Here is a 15,432-nt window from a genome sequence, read left to right on the forward strand (position 1 = left end):
ACCTTGTGATTCATGGGCATGGACATTATCACCAAGCCACAGCTAACACACCTAGCCAAGAGTTTCTTAATTAGAAACTTAGTTCATGATAATGTTTTTTCATTAACTTTCATCACCTTGACAGGTATAAAAATTCACAAACTACACTTTTCCTTTGCAAGCCAACTCCAATGAACAGCCTGCTCAAAATCCTTGGTGCTGGTGAGTCGATGGAGATGGAACAGCACACTTGGCATCTCATCCAGCACCAATTATGGTATTAGCATTAGTTGAAAGGCATAGCACCTTGAAATTATGTTCTGAATAGTTATCATTTATTTGCAACAAGAGGTTCTAAGATGTATGGATATGGCCCTTAAGTGGGTTTCCTCTTTACTCTTTGATAGGTCCTTCAAAGTATGTGCTCATTCTCCATCACAAGCTGGGCTGCCCTATCAATGTCCAGACAATAGCAGGGTATATGTTAAAAATAAGATTTAAAAGCTAAGATACTTTTGTGAAGCAATAGCTGAGATAGTCTCCCTATGCTGTTATGGACTGAATGAAATAGTTAGTGAATCTGAGAAGCACACCATAAAAGTGGTTTTATGAAGTAATTTATTTGAATTATTTGCTATATCCTAAAGCTTTCACTCTACAACTTAATTATGGTTCTTCAAACAGGTTTTTAATTCACAATTTCAATCCCTCAAACACCTAAATTCACTCAATTATACCCAAACGTTTTGACAAAAATATTGATTTTTACAATGAATATACTTTGCTTGACTACACTACATAATTAGATTTACAAATTTCACTGTACGATTTTGATCATATCAGTGTCACACCCAAAGTCCTTAGGAACAAAATCTACATCTAAACTTATTTCATCGGTGTCAAAGGCAACATCTTTGTATCTTTTACATTTTCAGTGTCACTGCCTATATTTTCAGTGTTTGTTCAAGCATTAACTATTTCATGGTAGGTCATACATTACAAATCCATCCTCTTTGAACTAAAATAAATAGATTTCTTGGTGGTCCTACTTGGTTGTTATTTTCAAAATGTTTTTCAAGGAGTGTTTTGATTTTGTGTGAACCTCTTTCACTTAAGAAAGATATTAAGAGCGAATTCTGAAGGAAAGACTTTCACCAGGTAGAAAAGCATCGTGGTGATGTTACTGGTCTAGTAATCCAATGGCCTAGACTAATGATCCAGACACATGAGTTTAAACATGAGCCTGATCACCACCTGATATTCAATGGCACTATCTGAGCTAAATCTTCCGCCTAATCTTCTCTCAAGAAAGAGGTTGGGAGAGATCTGTTTGGTAGCAACAATGACAGAGGTGATTTGTTGAATGTGGAGGCTGATAAGTTGAAAAAATGAGCACAAGGAGATTGATATTATGGTTCTTGCAGAAAATTAAATGGACAAAGTCAAGGGCCATGTCAACCACCGTGTAAGGGAATTCTGGGTTGAGAAAAGGGAAGTCATATTGGAATCATTGTATTCGTGGAAAGTGACAGTTGGAATCGTGGAAAATGGCATTGTCAGAACAGGTGTAATGGAGGTGGCAAAACTGAGAAATGATATAGGATCCTTACAGAAACAGCATGAGAGGAAGTGTAAGCAAGATAGCTGTGGGAGTTCGGGTGCATGGGTATTGGTGTTCATAATGGATTGAATATATTTATCATGTTTACATTTATGTAATTCAGATAGTAGTTAAGAAAGATTAAAATTTTGGAGCAACCCAAATCTGCAAAGCTCTGAAGCATCTGTTTTTAAAAACAAAAATTCATCAAAGTGGGAAGATGGTTTATTAACCTAGGGATAGTGTTCATTTAGCTAACTTCCATTCCACTAGTCTTCCATCCACCATTTGGAGATTAAGAATCATTTCAGTTTCTTTAAAAATATCTCGGTGTTTTTTGTTTGGTTGGAAAGAGGTTGCTGGCAACTGCTTTGTTATGAAAATCTGCACATTTATCAATTTGATTCCTTCTGTTTGTGGAATGCATTTTATTGATAACTTTCAGAAAAGTGGAACACAGAAATTGATATTTCCTGCTTTGCTTTGTATCAGCATAATGGCCCAAGTGATAAATTGTTTGAGAGTAAATGAGGGGTGGAATTGGATTTGCCAACATAACACTTTATTTCTGTGCTACTCTCAGTCCTTCCTGTCGATCATGATGTCATGAGTACACTTTTGGTTGAGAGCCAACATCCATTAAAAGCAATGAAGAATTTGAATCAAGTCACACGTTTCAGATATATGATGTCTCCGGACTCCAAAGAAAGCTTTTTTTTTTGGCTGTTGTATTGAACCAGTTGACTTGAAAGATTTTTAGCTGGTTAAGTATACTGCTTGGTGAAACTACTTTCTAATCAGTTGCTATCATGGGCAGCGTCATTGCTGAAAATTCCTGTTTTGGAGAAAACGCCACATTTTCCTAATAAATACAAAGGGGCAGAGTTCAGATGCTGACTGTGTTTAATGGTAAAACTAACAATGCGATATGCCGCCTTAATCCCAGTTCAAATTATTGCTTCTAATTACGATATTGATTTCCAAAAGCAGCTAATTATAAACGCAAAATAAACCCCATCTTTCTTTCCTTATTTTGTTTCTCCTCTTGCACCTAATTTCTTACTGAGCTCATGCCCTTTAATTCACCCTCTTTCTGTGTTTCTCCTAACTTCTAAACCTCTTATTTTACATGGAAAAATAGAAACTAGAAGCAGGAGTAATTTTGATGTTCCCAGAAGACCTTATGTTGGCCATTACTCAAAGTAGTCCCCTTTGTTTGCGTCTCTGGTCATGTGGAATTACAAATCCTTGGAGCCAATCCACCTGATCTGTGATGCATTTTGTCACATGAAAATGACACAGGTTTTTGTTCCGATCAATACTTGAATAATGCCAAGAGCTGGAGTCCAATAAGAAAGATGCAAATATATAGTCCGCTATGCCATTAGTGATTTATCACCTTATTATCTTTACCTCTTTCTGCTGAAGTGTGATTTGTTGTGTGTTTCTAAAGTTTTCCTTTAAATGTTCTTTCTATTCTAGTGGAAGCAGTTCCCAAGCATTTCCTAACTCTGGAAGTCCAATGTCTAACCATTCTATAGTGGACTTGGCCCACTTGGAGCTACCCGAGATGGAGAGTGAGGATTCCTTGGAGCTTCAGTTCCAGCAGCTTAGTCTCCCACAGTTCTGTGTGCTTGTCTTGGAACATACAGTGCCAATGCTCAGAACAGGTAACCAGCTTTGTAAAAACTGTTCATTTTTGAGTAACATGTCGAAGTTATTCTTTTTGCCTTGTAGCTCAAGTTAAAAGGAAGGAACAGACAATCATATTTTGAATGGAAGATCGGGGAGATAGAGGTCAACTGAGAAATTACCTCATGTTGTTTCAGAAAGAAGTTTGACTTCAAAAAGAAGCCAAAATGAAGAACTTGGTAGCACAGTGCTGAGCGAGTGAGACAGGAAGTGCATTGGTCAGTGATATTTGCAGATGACATTCAACTATGTGGGGGGATGATGAGAACATAACTGATAAGCTCGAGAATGGGCAAAAAGCATTGGAAGACGGGACCAAAGATCAGTAAACCAAATATCCAATGTATGAACTGTCTGAACCTAGAAAGAGGATCAGAGTGAAGGTATAAAGATTATGGATCCTGAAATTGAATTCAGCTGAGATTGGATAACTTCTCCCTGTTGAACTATTATAATCTCCTGTGAGTCTTCGCAATCTGAAAATGCATATTGGTAGAATGGGAGGTGTTGCTCTGAAGTTAGAGTTGACGTATTGTTAGGATGGTATAGCAGTTGATTTCTGTAGTTGGCCATGTTACAACGAATTTTGATGTGAGATTTGGTATCAGTGAATGGGGCCTATATTACATTCTGCATGACTTGCATTTGTGATCTTGATGGCATTAAAAAAAATGGCATTAGTGATACCAAAGACTTGGGTGGAATTCTCCCACGCCCTGTTTTGGAAATGATTGGAGCCATTGAAGTCTGTTAAGTTGCAATAACTGAGACTTTATTCAGAAACAAACTTGGGAGGCATGGCCCTGCTCCAACAGAGTGTCTGCCAATATGATGACTGTGTAACATATTTATATCTTTTGGTGATACAATAATAGGAGGCGTCACATGCACATCAGTAAATCAGTTACAGAGAAAACAGTGTATTACACAAATGGCCCTTTATCTCCATAGTGTGGCCTTCCTGACTCACAGCGACATTGATGCGCTGTCTGCTTTGCTATCTCCTTTATGCTTAATTGTTTTGGCTACCATTCCTATCATGCCTGAAAGTGTCCCAAAACTGACTTTAAAACTATTAATATTCAAACTACATTCACCTATTTCTAAAGCTGTAAATGTACATCTTAATGTGGTTCCATATCAAATTACTTTAATTACCCCACTTCATCCCTGCTGGCATGTTCAGTGGTGGGGGAGCTAGAAATCGTTCTTATGTCAATGTGAATTTACAGCCAGATCTTCCACTCGTGCCTGCCATGGTGGATCAGAAAGCCTGCCAACGGCTGGCATGAATCTTATTTGCATTCTGACCCCTCCCCATGCCTAATTCTGTGTGATGCCGGCATGAAATACGTTTGGAACATCATGCCATGCAGATGTTGGGCTGAACCTGAACAATGCCTGGCGTTGCCTTCAGAGTTTAGGATCAAGACAGCCCTGAACCCTGTAACGCCACAAAGGTGTCTGGGGGGAGCATCTGCAGGTGGACCTTCCAGATTCAGGGGTTTCAATTTCTAGCTTCAGGATATTCCTGGTGATATATCTTGAATTGTGCATCAGTGATGTTGAGCACTTCTTGAGTATGGTGCCCAGACACCATGGTGGAATGCGTGCCATCCAGGACTGCCCTGCTACTCAATACAGCATAAGACACACAGGTGCATAATTGTCAAGGTCAGAAGATTTGGCGTGTTTTCCCACCAGCCTCCGCAGCAGGAAGCAGTCTTTGTTCCCACCCCTGCCATGGCACTTAGACTCAAAATGGGAGAAATTAGCCCATAGTATTCAATAGAGAGTCAAGTATGCTCAAAACGAGAATGAAATCCATAATTGGATTTTTCTTTCCCCTGTAATTCATTATGGTAATTCATCTATTACTGCCATTTGTCCATACTTTTATTTGTTAATTGATATTGTTGTTAAACACAAGTAATCTGGAGCATGCTTGTGACTTTCAGCTGTTAAACTGGCCAGTCTCTTTATGATCACTGCGCACTATGGGGAACTACACTAAATAGGGCATGGCTGATGTCAATTAAGTTAATTTTTTGCTGTAATTTTATCTAGGTTGGCATTTATTTAGTCTCTTTCCAACAAGAGGAACAAAGTTTGGCAGGGCAGTAGGAACTGACTGGCTTTCTTCACTCTTTTGATATACTTTAGATTGTTCTTTAAAGGGAAAAAAGAATTGTGTGTTTTCTCAACATGCTGTCATAGTGGATACTGATGAGCACGGCACATTATGTTTGTGCGTTGACCACTGAACTGAAAGATTACCTCACTGATTAAAATATAAAAGTTAATCACTAAGAGTTGGTTGTCAGGAAAACCATTATCAAAAATAATTCCTCACGTGGAGAAGGGTCAACAAAGTTTGGGTATTATGTTAATTTTTAACGTGGCCTTTTGGAAAATTATCTTTTGGGCAGTTGCTCCTAGTATGTACAGTAGTTCTGAGAGTTGAGGGCACTTAAGATTATCAGTGACAAAAGCCATTATAACTTTGATAACCTGTGCACTTTCCATAAAGTGGAGAGAGACAGAGGGGAGTAGTTATTGTCCTAGGTGCTTCATTCTTCTATATCAAAGAATAATATTTTTTGATATTACGCAAAAAGAAATAAACACTTCCCAGTCTGCTTGGGGAACCCATTTTCAGGTTGCTCTCAATACGAGCCTCTCAATGACTGCACCATTGTGGCAACAGAATAAGAAGTCTAACAAGACTCACCTGACGAAAGGGCAAAGTCCTGAAAGCTAGTGGCATTTGCAAATAAACCTGTTGGACTTTAACCTGGTATTGTGAGACTTCTTACTGTGTTTACCCCAGTACAACGCCGGCATCTCCACACCATTGTGGCAACACAGTCCTTATTTGTTTTGGAGGAATTGCATAATAAACAATAGTGCTACCACTTTAAGATGATTTGTGAACACCATTTGGCTATGCCCAACTACAGGAAACCATGTCTCTGGTTGGGATACTGCATCCCTAGTTAGCACTGTGGTTTGTGAAGATTATAACTTGTGGCTGCTGTTTACTGTGGAATATAGCAAGATTGACTGGGTTAATTTACATCAATAACATTCTTGACTGACCTTGTGGATTGTCTGAGGCAACAATATTACTGTTTCTACAGAAAATGCAAATGATGTAATGGTACTTTTCTGTATGAGGTGTTGGCATACTTCAAATGTGAAACAAAAGCTATTTCCCTTGTATTTTTCTTTTTAAGTGCATATTGCTCCAACATATTCTGAAAAAATTTCTTCAAAACTTATCTGTCTTTACTAGATTCTTAAATACTATTCTTTTCCAGTGCAATTGTACTATTTACCATCGCTGTCTTTAGTCTTTTAGGTTTACAAAATATAGATTTTTAATGCTGTTGGATCACTGCATTTATCTTGCAAATGAGCCTCCCGTCCATTGGCTTTGTCTACATTTCCTGTTGCTTCGGCGAAGCAGCCAGCATAATCAAGGATCCCACGCACCCCGGACATACTCTACCACTTCCTTCCATTGGGAAAAGATGTAAAAAGTCTGAGGTCATGTACCAACCAACTCAAGAATAGCTTCTTCCTTGCTGTCATCAGACTTTTGAATGGACCTACCTCGCATTAATTTGATCTTTCTCTCCACTCTGGCTACGACTGCAACACGACATTCTGTACTCTCTCCTTTCCTTCCCAACATATTGTCTATATAATGTGTAAGAAACAACATTTTTCACAAAAATAATAAATCAAGCATTAAGTTGTCACCAATGCATTTTTGCAGGGAGTCGGAAGGTTGTGCTGTGTGTGTTGGAGCTGTTGGCTGAAGTGTTGTTGCTGATCAGTGATTCGATCTCAGAAGATGTTTGGGTTGATGACAGTCTTACAGGTCGAGAACTGGTAAGACTATTCATTTTATGACACAGCCTGCGTTTAAACAAGTCAATCATGGTACACTTGTGTGCATGTTCTTATCCGGCATCTTGCGTTTCTGAGCTTGTTTGCATAAATATTTGACCTACATAAATCTAATTTAGTGGATATGTCTATAAACCATGTCAAATATTTTCTTAAGATGAGACTGAGTAGATCAGGACAGTTATTGCCCTGTTCATCTAAGATCAACTACAGTCCTTGGTTCAGTTCTCCATGCAGAATGTGAAGTCGTAGAGTGATTGATTTTTTTAAAAAAATTTGCACCTCAAGGGTACTGGCAGCTGTTTTCCTTTTCTAAAGGGACCCAGTGGTAGAAATTGGAAACCCCCATTGGGAGCAGATGGCAATAAAAATCCATCAGTTATTTATCTTTAGAATTCCTGATGCCAGTCAAAACCTAGTGTTGTCTCTAACACATTAGAAAATGCAAGCCTTACATTTATGTAGCATCTTTGACAAATTCAGGATGTCACCCGATTTTCCCCCCACCGCCCCACCAAATGCTTTATAACCAATAAAGTATTTTTCAACTGCTGTCACTGTTGCAATATGTCAAATAATAAGCTTATTTATTAATGTCGCAAATAGGCTTACATTTATAAGATGTTGTTTATGAAGTTTATAAGGTGTTGAGAGGTATAGATAGGGTGGATTCTCGGAGGCTATTTCTCAGGGCTGAAATGGTTTAAGGTGCGGGGGAGTAGGTACAGACGAGATATCAGGGGTAAGTTTTTCACTCAGAGGGTGGTGAGTGAGTGGAATCGGCTGCCGTCAGTGGTGGTGGAGGCGAACTCATTGGGGTCTTTTAAGAGACTTCTGGATGAGTACATGGGATTTAATGGGATTGAGGGTTATAGATAGGCTTGATAGGTAGGGATATGATCAGTGCAACTTGTGGGCCGAAGGGCCTGATTGTGCTGTAGTGTTCTATGTTCTACATTTGTTCTCTTAACACTGCAATGAAGTTACTGTGGAAAATCCCCTAATCGTCACACTTCAGTGCCTGTTTGGGTACACTGAGGAAGGAATTAGCATGGCCAATGCAACAAACCAGCAAGTCTTTCGGACTGTGGAAGGAAGTGACCACCCAGAGTAAACCAATACAGACACGGGGAGAGTGTGCAGACTCCACACAGATCCAGGCTGGGAATTGAACCTGTGTGTCTGGCACTGAGAGGTAGCAGTGCTAACCACTGTGCAACCGTGCTGCGCAAGTCACACTCCTGTGCATTTGTGGTTTTGTTAAGTTCAGGATATGACTCTGGGAGTGTAGCAGACATTGATAAATGCCACCAAAGTTTGGTGAGGGGTAAGGAGTGGAGATAAGAATTATTACATAATGCCTTGATTTAAAAAGACCATCGTTATGTAACAGCAGTTTAGATATTGAGTATTTGCAGGGTTCTTTATTTAATTCCAGTGGCATGGTCAGCCTAAAAATTAGTCCTGCTTTTCTCCAAATATAAGTAATAGCTACCTTGGCAAATCCTGCTTAAAATACCACTGACCACTGCCATAAGAAAGATACCACAGTTATTTAGGTAAGTTATGGTTTTGATCACAGTTTCTCTATCTGCAGGTGAGAATTCTGGTTTTAAACAGTAGAGGGAAGCAGTAAATCAGTAATAAGTCCACATTGTAGCGACATTAATATACACACACAAATAGCTCAGTTCTCTAGCTGTACTAAGAAATATCTTCAGAGCTTGAAACCGACCCCAATTGTATGAGTAAATATCCTGGCAAATAAATGTCAGAGCAGTAGTAATTTGCAAATCTGCCTCGATAATTGTTTTTGAAAGACGAAGCCTTGCTTAACTTAGAACTTTCCGAGATCAAAATTAGACTATAGCTATGTGTATTAGCAGTTTGATATGCAATAATAATATCAGATTTCCAGCATTCACAGTATTTTGCTTACGGGTGGGCTATTCTGACAATGTTGTCTGCTGGAAGCGCTCAGGTGGGGATGTGATCTGAAGCTGTAGGAATCTTTGTAAGTCTGCTTTGTTGACAACTCCAATTTTTTTAATCCATTGCTTGGAGACAGTCATTACTAATTCCTGCTCTGAAGTTATCTGTTTGCAGAGCGGGCAGGTTTCATAGCAGTTTCCTGCATTACACAAGTTTGCCCTCCTTGACAAGCACCAAGTCTGGAATGCGCGCCATTTCATTCATAAGGACCCAGGTGAAACATAATTAGTGTTCAGTACATATGTGCTGCTAGAAAATATTTCTAACCATTTAGAAGTGAAACAGAAGAAAAAAATGGGTACAGATAATGGCAATTGGGTAGTTGAGCTAGCTTGTTACCGTTCATTACGTTTTACTTCAAGGTGTACAAGGTGAGGAGGACCCAAGAGCATAAATGTGCCAGGGATATGCATAGCAACTCGTATATTTGTGCAAGGGAAAAAACACCCAAGTCACATGGGCATGTTCAGATAATATTGGATCCCAAGCTAAAGAGGAGATATTAGGAGGGGATGAGCAAAAGTCTGGTCAAAATGCATTTTAGGGGATGCATTTTAAAGAGCATCTTAATACGAGTAGTTGAGAGAAAGCAAGATAGTTCTTTGGGAGAATTCCGGATGATTGGGGTTAATTAGGATAAAGGCACAGCTGCTCATGGTGGGGGAGAGGGAAGAATGCAGTGAATGGCCTGAGGCATGGGAGGAAAACTTGTTATGGAGGTGAAGAGTGTTACAGAGAGGGAAGGGAAAGTTATGAAGCTATTTAAACATAAAGATGAGAATTTGAAATCGAGGATTTGGAAACTGAGAGTTCAGCGAGGATCTTGACTTCATGCAGGATATCGGAACAGGTCATAGCAGCATTTTGTTTTCCCCTGTCATTCAGTTAGATTTTAGCTGATTTGCACCTAACCTTCATTCTTCTATATTTTCTCCATATCCCTTGATACCTTTATCTAACTAAAGCTGTCTAACTCAGTCTATAAAGTACCAGATGTCCTAGCATCTACAACGTTTTGGGGTGGTGCTTTGGAAGAAATTTCTACTACACTTTCTTTGAAAAAGTGTTTTCTGCTTTGTTTCTAAATGGCCCTCCTCTAACTTTGAAATTACGTCACACAGCAACACAAGAAATAGAAGTAGGAGTGGCAACCAGGCCCTTCAAGCCTGCCCGTTATTCAATATGATCATGGCTGATCTATGCTAGCCTCAGCCCCGTTTCTGTGTTATTTTCCCATAGCCCTCTATTTCTTGATCTGTCAAATATTTATCCACTTCCAATTTAAATACTTCTAATGATCCAGCCTCCACTACCTTTTGGGACTGAGAATTGCATGTCCTCTTGTTCTTGATCACTTCCACCAGAAGAAATGGTTCCTCTGTTTCAGCCCTATTAAATCACTTTAACGTTTGTTTAGATCTCACCTCAAGATGATGTAAGCTAAAATTATCTAACCTTCCAAGGACGGTAATAGTCAAAGACACTCATTCAAAATGTAATATTGCATTAGCAGATCAGGTGATATACGAGAGAATAAACTTCATTTGACCATATGATCATTTTTCAGCTGTGGCTCTCGTGTTCATACTTTCAGATGAATATATGTCTTTAAACAATTGCTTAAATTGTTATTTTTAATCAGCCAGTGTTTAATTGTACCTTTCTTTTATAGCACACATTGATATCTGTACATTTTGATTTTGTTTACAAAAGCCATTATGACTTTGATAACCTGTTGCAGCATGTAATTAGCCGGTGTTCCTGGTCTGTGCAAAGCAATAATTTTCATTCCTGCTGTTTACAGAAAGAAAACCTTGTAGCGAGCTTTGATGCTTTAGGGGAAGCTCTGGGCTATCACAATAGCAGCATTACTGCAGAGCAGCCAGAGGCTACTATAGTGCATCACCGAATGGCATTTGTCAGCATTGCATTATTCACTGTACGTCTGCTACAGATAATTCTCCCTGTGGAAAAGGTGAGATGATGATCTAGTTCATTTTACCGAGCAAGCGCGATCATAATAGGTAATAATTGCCAGTTATTTCCAATAGATTAAAAAAAAACTGGACCTCGTACAATGCGATCTATATTTTGCTCTGTGTGTGAATTTATGAGCATACTGAGAAATTGGCTTGAGGGCTGCCATAGTTAATCAGTATTTTAATAATTGCAATATTGATCCTTGTTTCTGAAACTAACTGGTGTTTCCAAGTTTTTGCATTTATGATTTCCTTTTTGGTCTTTTATAACATTGCCATTTTAGTTGACCATCAATCCTGTAAAGTGCATGACATAACAGGGCACTGGCTGCAGGCAGTGGGACATGCAGTAGAAATGGTTAGCTGTGCAAGGCAATATCAGTTGATGAGAATTTTGAAACAATTTTCTTCCTTAATTTTGACAAGCTATTGCCCTGAGGGTTACAGATACATCACAATTGTGTAATTTGCAAAGATACTTTGGAAAGTGCACTCTGTTGTTCCCATTTAGTCTAACCCTGTGAATAGGATACAGGACAAAGTGTTAGCTTGCTTAACCTAATGTCAAACTTTCCCCTTTGAGGGAACCTTTGGAAATAATTAATACAACCCATAAAATGTTCCTGTGCATCAATCAGGAAACAGGAAGATTGCATATCACTCGCTGCAGAAAATGCATTTTGAGATAACTTGAAAAAATTAAGAATTCTTAAGAAGCTTGCCTCTTTGAAGTTCCCTTGATGCTGCTGCATACTGTTGGTGGGGTGCCACCCTTGCTTTGTTCTGCACAGGACCTGGTGTACATAGTGCGATTGTCTACATTTAGAAGTAAGGCCTGGCATCGTCATGTGTATGCATTCCGAAATAAAGCCTGTCACCAAAAACCTGGCTCATTGAACTGAGAACAGAATAAAATTACAATGTGATATCTCCAGTGAATTTTAGTGATAAATGAGTTTGAAATTACATTGGTTATCTTCTAGTCACCTTCTGGGATCAGGCAATCTAAACAGGGACTGCTAATTTGTCAGAGTTATTTCTATACCAATCAAAGTTAAGATTTTATATTATGACATTGTACAAGGAAACTTGAGACTGAAGAGGCAAGCATCTTGAGAATTCCGTGTTGTTTCAATTTATCATAAAACACGTTTTTTGCAATGAGTGATATGCTTTCTACTGAGAATTACTGGCATGGGTGTGTTGATATTTCCAAAGTCCCCCCCGCCCCGCCGCCAAAAAGGAAAAAAACTAGTTCAAGCAAACTAGCCCCATGTATCGTACACAGACCACGACTAAATGGGAACAGAGCAAATTGCTTGTTCTAGAAGAATTATACACACAAACATGGTCATGTCTGTAACCCTGGGGCAATAGCTTGTTAAAATGAAGTAAGGGCAAACCTTTTTTTAAAAAAAAATCCCACAGCCTCTTATTGCTTCATTTATACTGACTAATTGTGTTTTCAATTTAAACTAAAACTAGCCATTTTATTACTTCCACCAGCTGTTGTTCTTTCCATTTCAGGGAAGAACCTATGTTCAGTCTGGAGCAGACTAATTTCTTTCATGGCAGTTGGAATTACAGAGAGTCTTGAACGTAACTCTAGAGCCACATAACTTTATGGAGATTAAAATAGTGATATTTGGTGTTTAGGGAACTTCCCCAAAGTTATCTTCATCTACAATAATTTTAAGTTGAAATGAATCTCTACAAGTAATATCCTTGCCATATGTACATTCCAAAATATCAGAAGTATATTGCAGGGACCACAAGCCAGTTGGGCGTAATTTTGCACATCTTTCAGTAGTGTTAAAAATCCAGACTTACTTTACAGGATATACTGCGTGAAATTAAAAGTGAAACTGTATACAACCAAACTTTACATCATACCCTTCATCTAGATTCCCATGGGTGTGTTAGTGGAGATGCTTCCTCCTCCTATAGTGGTTCAGTTATCTGCAAACATTCATGAATGTATTTAGCACAACTGCAGAGCTCTGATCTGACCTGTTAGTTGTGGGATGGCTTAGCTCTAGTCAATCACTTGCTGTTTTTGCTGCTTAGCATGCATGTAGTCCTGTGTTCTAGCTTCTCAAGATTCAGACCTCACTGCTCCTAGCATGCTGTCTTGCACTCATCAGTGAACAGGGTTGGCCTGGCTTGAAGGTAATGGTGGAGTAATGAATTTCGAGATCCGTGAGGTTAGATTGTGTTGAATATAATTCTGCTGCTGCTGCTGAAGGCTCACAACATCTCAAGGATGCCCAGTCTTTTGTTGCAAGATCTGTTCTGAATGTATAATGTTTAGCTTAGTAGCTGACTGAGCTGCTTGAGCCCTTAAGGACATATCTGCTCCTTAAGGACATATCTGCTCCTAAAGGACACATCTGCCTGAATGAGCCTGCAGCAGATGGTAACAGAACCAACATAAGTGGAAATTCCTACTTGATTTCATCCACGCCATTCTACCTGTTGCATGTGGATCTGTCATTATGGAATTGGCAGGAGTGACCACTACAAACCCGTCTTCACATTAAGAATATTTTCCATGTCGCGTGGGCATCACCACTTTGCAAATATCCTTTCCTCAATAATAGTTGGACACATGAGTGCAAAAAGCTGGGTGATCCATCCAGGCTTCCTCCCGTGATGCCCACTCTCATAGATGCCAACGAACCAATTTATTTCACTCCATGTGATATCAACAGTGGATGCAGCAAGGCCAATGGGCTCAGGCTACATCCTACATTAGCCATGATGACTGCTACTCCAGAATTAGATATGCCTCTAGCCAAGCTGTTCCAGCACAGCTACAATAGTAACATCTGTCTGACAATGTGAAAAATTGCCCAGATACGCCTTGTCAAGAAAAAGGACAAAACAATTCTGACTTGAGGGAGGTTAAATGAAAAGATTACATAGAAATGGGAAGATACTGAGAGGTGTGGAGGAAGTGAGACGCCTTGGAGTGAACGTCAACCGATTCCTGTAGGTAGCAAAACAAATTGATAACATGGTTAAGATGACGCGTGGAATCCCTTAATTTATTAACCAAGGCATAGAATAAAATAACAGGATGTAACTTGAGTCGTGTGTGCGGTTTTGGTTACCTCATTACAGAAAAGATGCATTTGCATGAGAGTGGGTGCACAAGACTTAGAAGGATGTTGCCAGGACTGGAGAAGTGCAGCTATGAGGAAAGATTGGTTAGGCTGGCAAGGCTCAGGGGAAATTTGATGTACAAAATTGTGAGGGGCCTGGATGCAATGCAAGGTAAGGGCCTATTTATTTAAGCAGACAGGTCAATGACTGCTGGTGTCATTCAGGCTTGGGCTGAATAACCGTCTCCAACAAGAGAGAACCTCACCTTCTCCCCATGACATTCATTAGTATTGCACTGCTGAATCCCTCATCACCAACATCCTGTGTATCATCATTGACCAGAAACTGAAGTTATATAAGTACAATGGCTACAAGAGCAGATCACAGGCTGGAAATTCTGCAGTAAATAACTTGCCATCTGACTCCTAAAACCATTATTGCTCCCACCAGCAGTTTTTACTAATTAAGCTATTTTAAAAAAGGTTAACTGAAAGACACTAATCATGCAGATGAGCACCGTTCCCTCCCCATTCCACTTTTCATCTCCTCCGGTACTGATGACGGTGATTATTTAGAATGCAATTCCAAGAGATATCATTCAAGTTGGCTGCAGAGATTTTGCAGAATAGCCTATTTTGTTCCTCTTTGTTCAAAGTTTTTCCTGACTTCTGAATTGTAAACCATGAGGGCTGAACACCATTCTCTCAATTCTCTGTTATGACACCTTTTAGTGGTCATGCTTCAATTATGAATTGAACATTTGTTGACACATTACCCTGCTTTGAGGAACATCACAATCTAGCTGAGTACTGTCTTCATCAGATGGTTGTCAGACTGTGAACTTACCAGCAGGCATCACAGGAGGAGGAGCTTTGGATCATTTGCCTTTTACTCTCTCTAGCTTTAGGATATTGAAAATGTTTCCTATTCAAACCCTCAGTATAGTTTTGAAACTCAGTGGGGGAAAGACATATTTGTATAGGGACTGTAAGAGAAGCATTTACACTCAAAATTGGCACAAGATATCTGAAATCCAAAATTAAATGAAAATAGTTTCTGCTGGAAGTAAATATTTTGATCTTTCACTAAATCAAACCTGTAGCTAAAGCAGCTTTACATTTTGTAAAACTGAGCGTAAAAGTCACTTCAGGAAGCACTGAGTAAATAAAC

At 39.2% G+C, this 15,432-nt stretch overlaps 1 protein-coding gene across 2 annotated transcripts in view; it reads left to right on the top strand.

The window, feature by feature from the left end:
* The window catches only part of rttn (rotatin), a 203,255-nt gene that overhangs the window by 23,565 nt on the left and 164,258 nt on the right, over positions 1-15,432 (top strand). For both annotated transcript variants that reach the window (XM_080193777.1, XM_080193778.1), the window contains exons 9-11: positions 3,062-3,249; positions 7,053-7,168; positions 10,983-11,153. In XM_080193777.1, the coding sequence (XP_080049903.1) occupies positions 3,062-3,249; positions 7,053-7,168; positions 10,983-11,153 (475 nt within the window). The remainder of the gene's footprint in view (positions 1-3,061; positions 3,250-7,052; positions 7,169-10,982; positions 11,154-15,432) is intronic.

This window comes from Carcharhinus amblyrhynchos, chromosome 8 (assembly GCF_965287045.1).
Source record: "Carcharhinus amblyrhynchos chromosome 8, sCarAmb.v2.hapA, whole genome shotgun sequence".
NCBI classification, from domain to species: domain Eukaryota; kingdom Metazoa; phylum Chordata; class Chondrichthyes; order Carcharhiniformes; family Carcharhinidae; genus Carcharhinus; species Carcharhinus amblyrhynchos.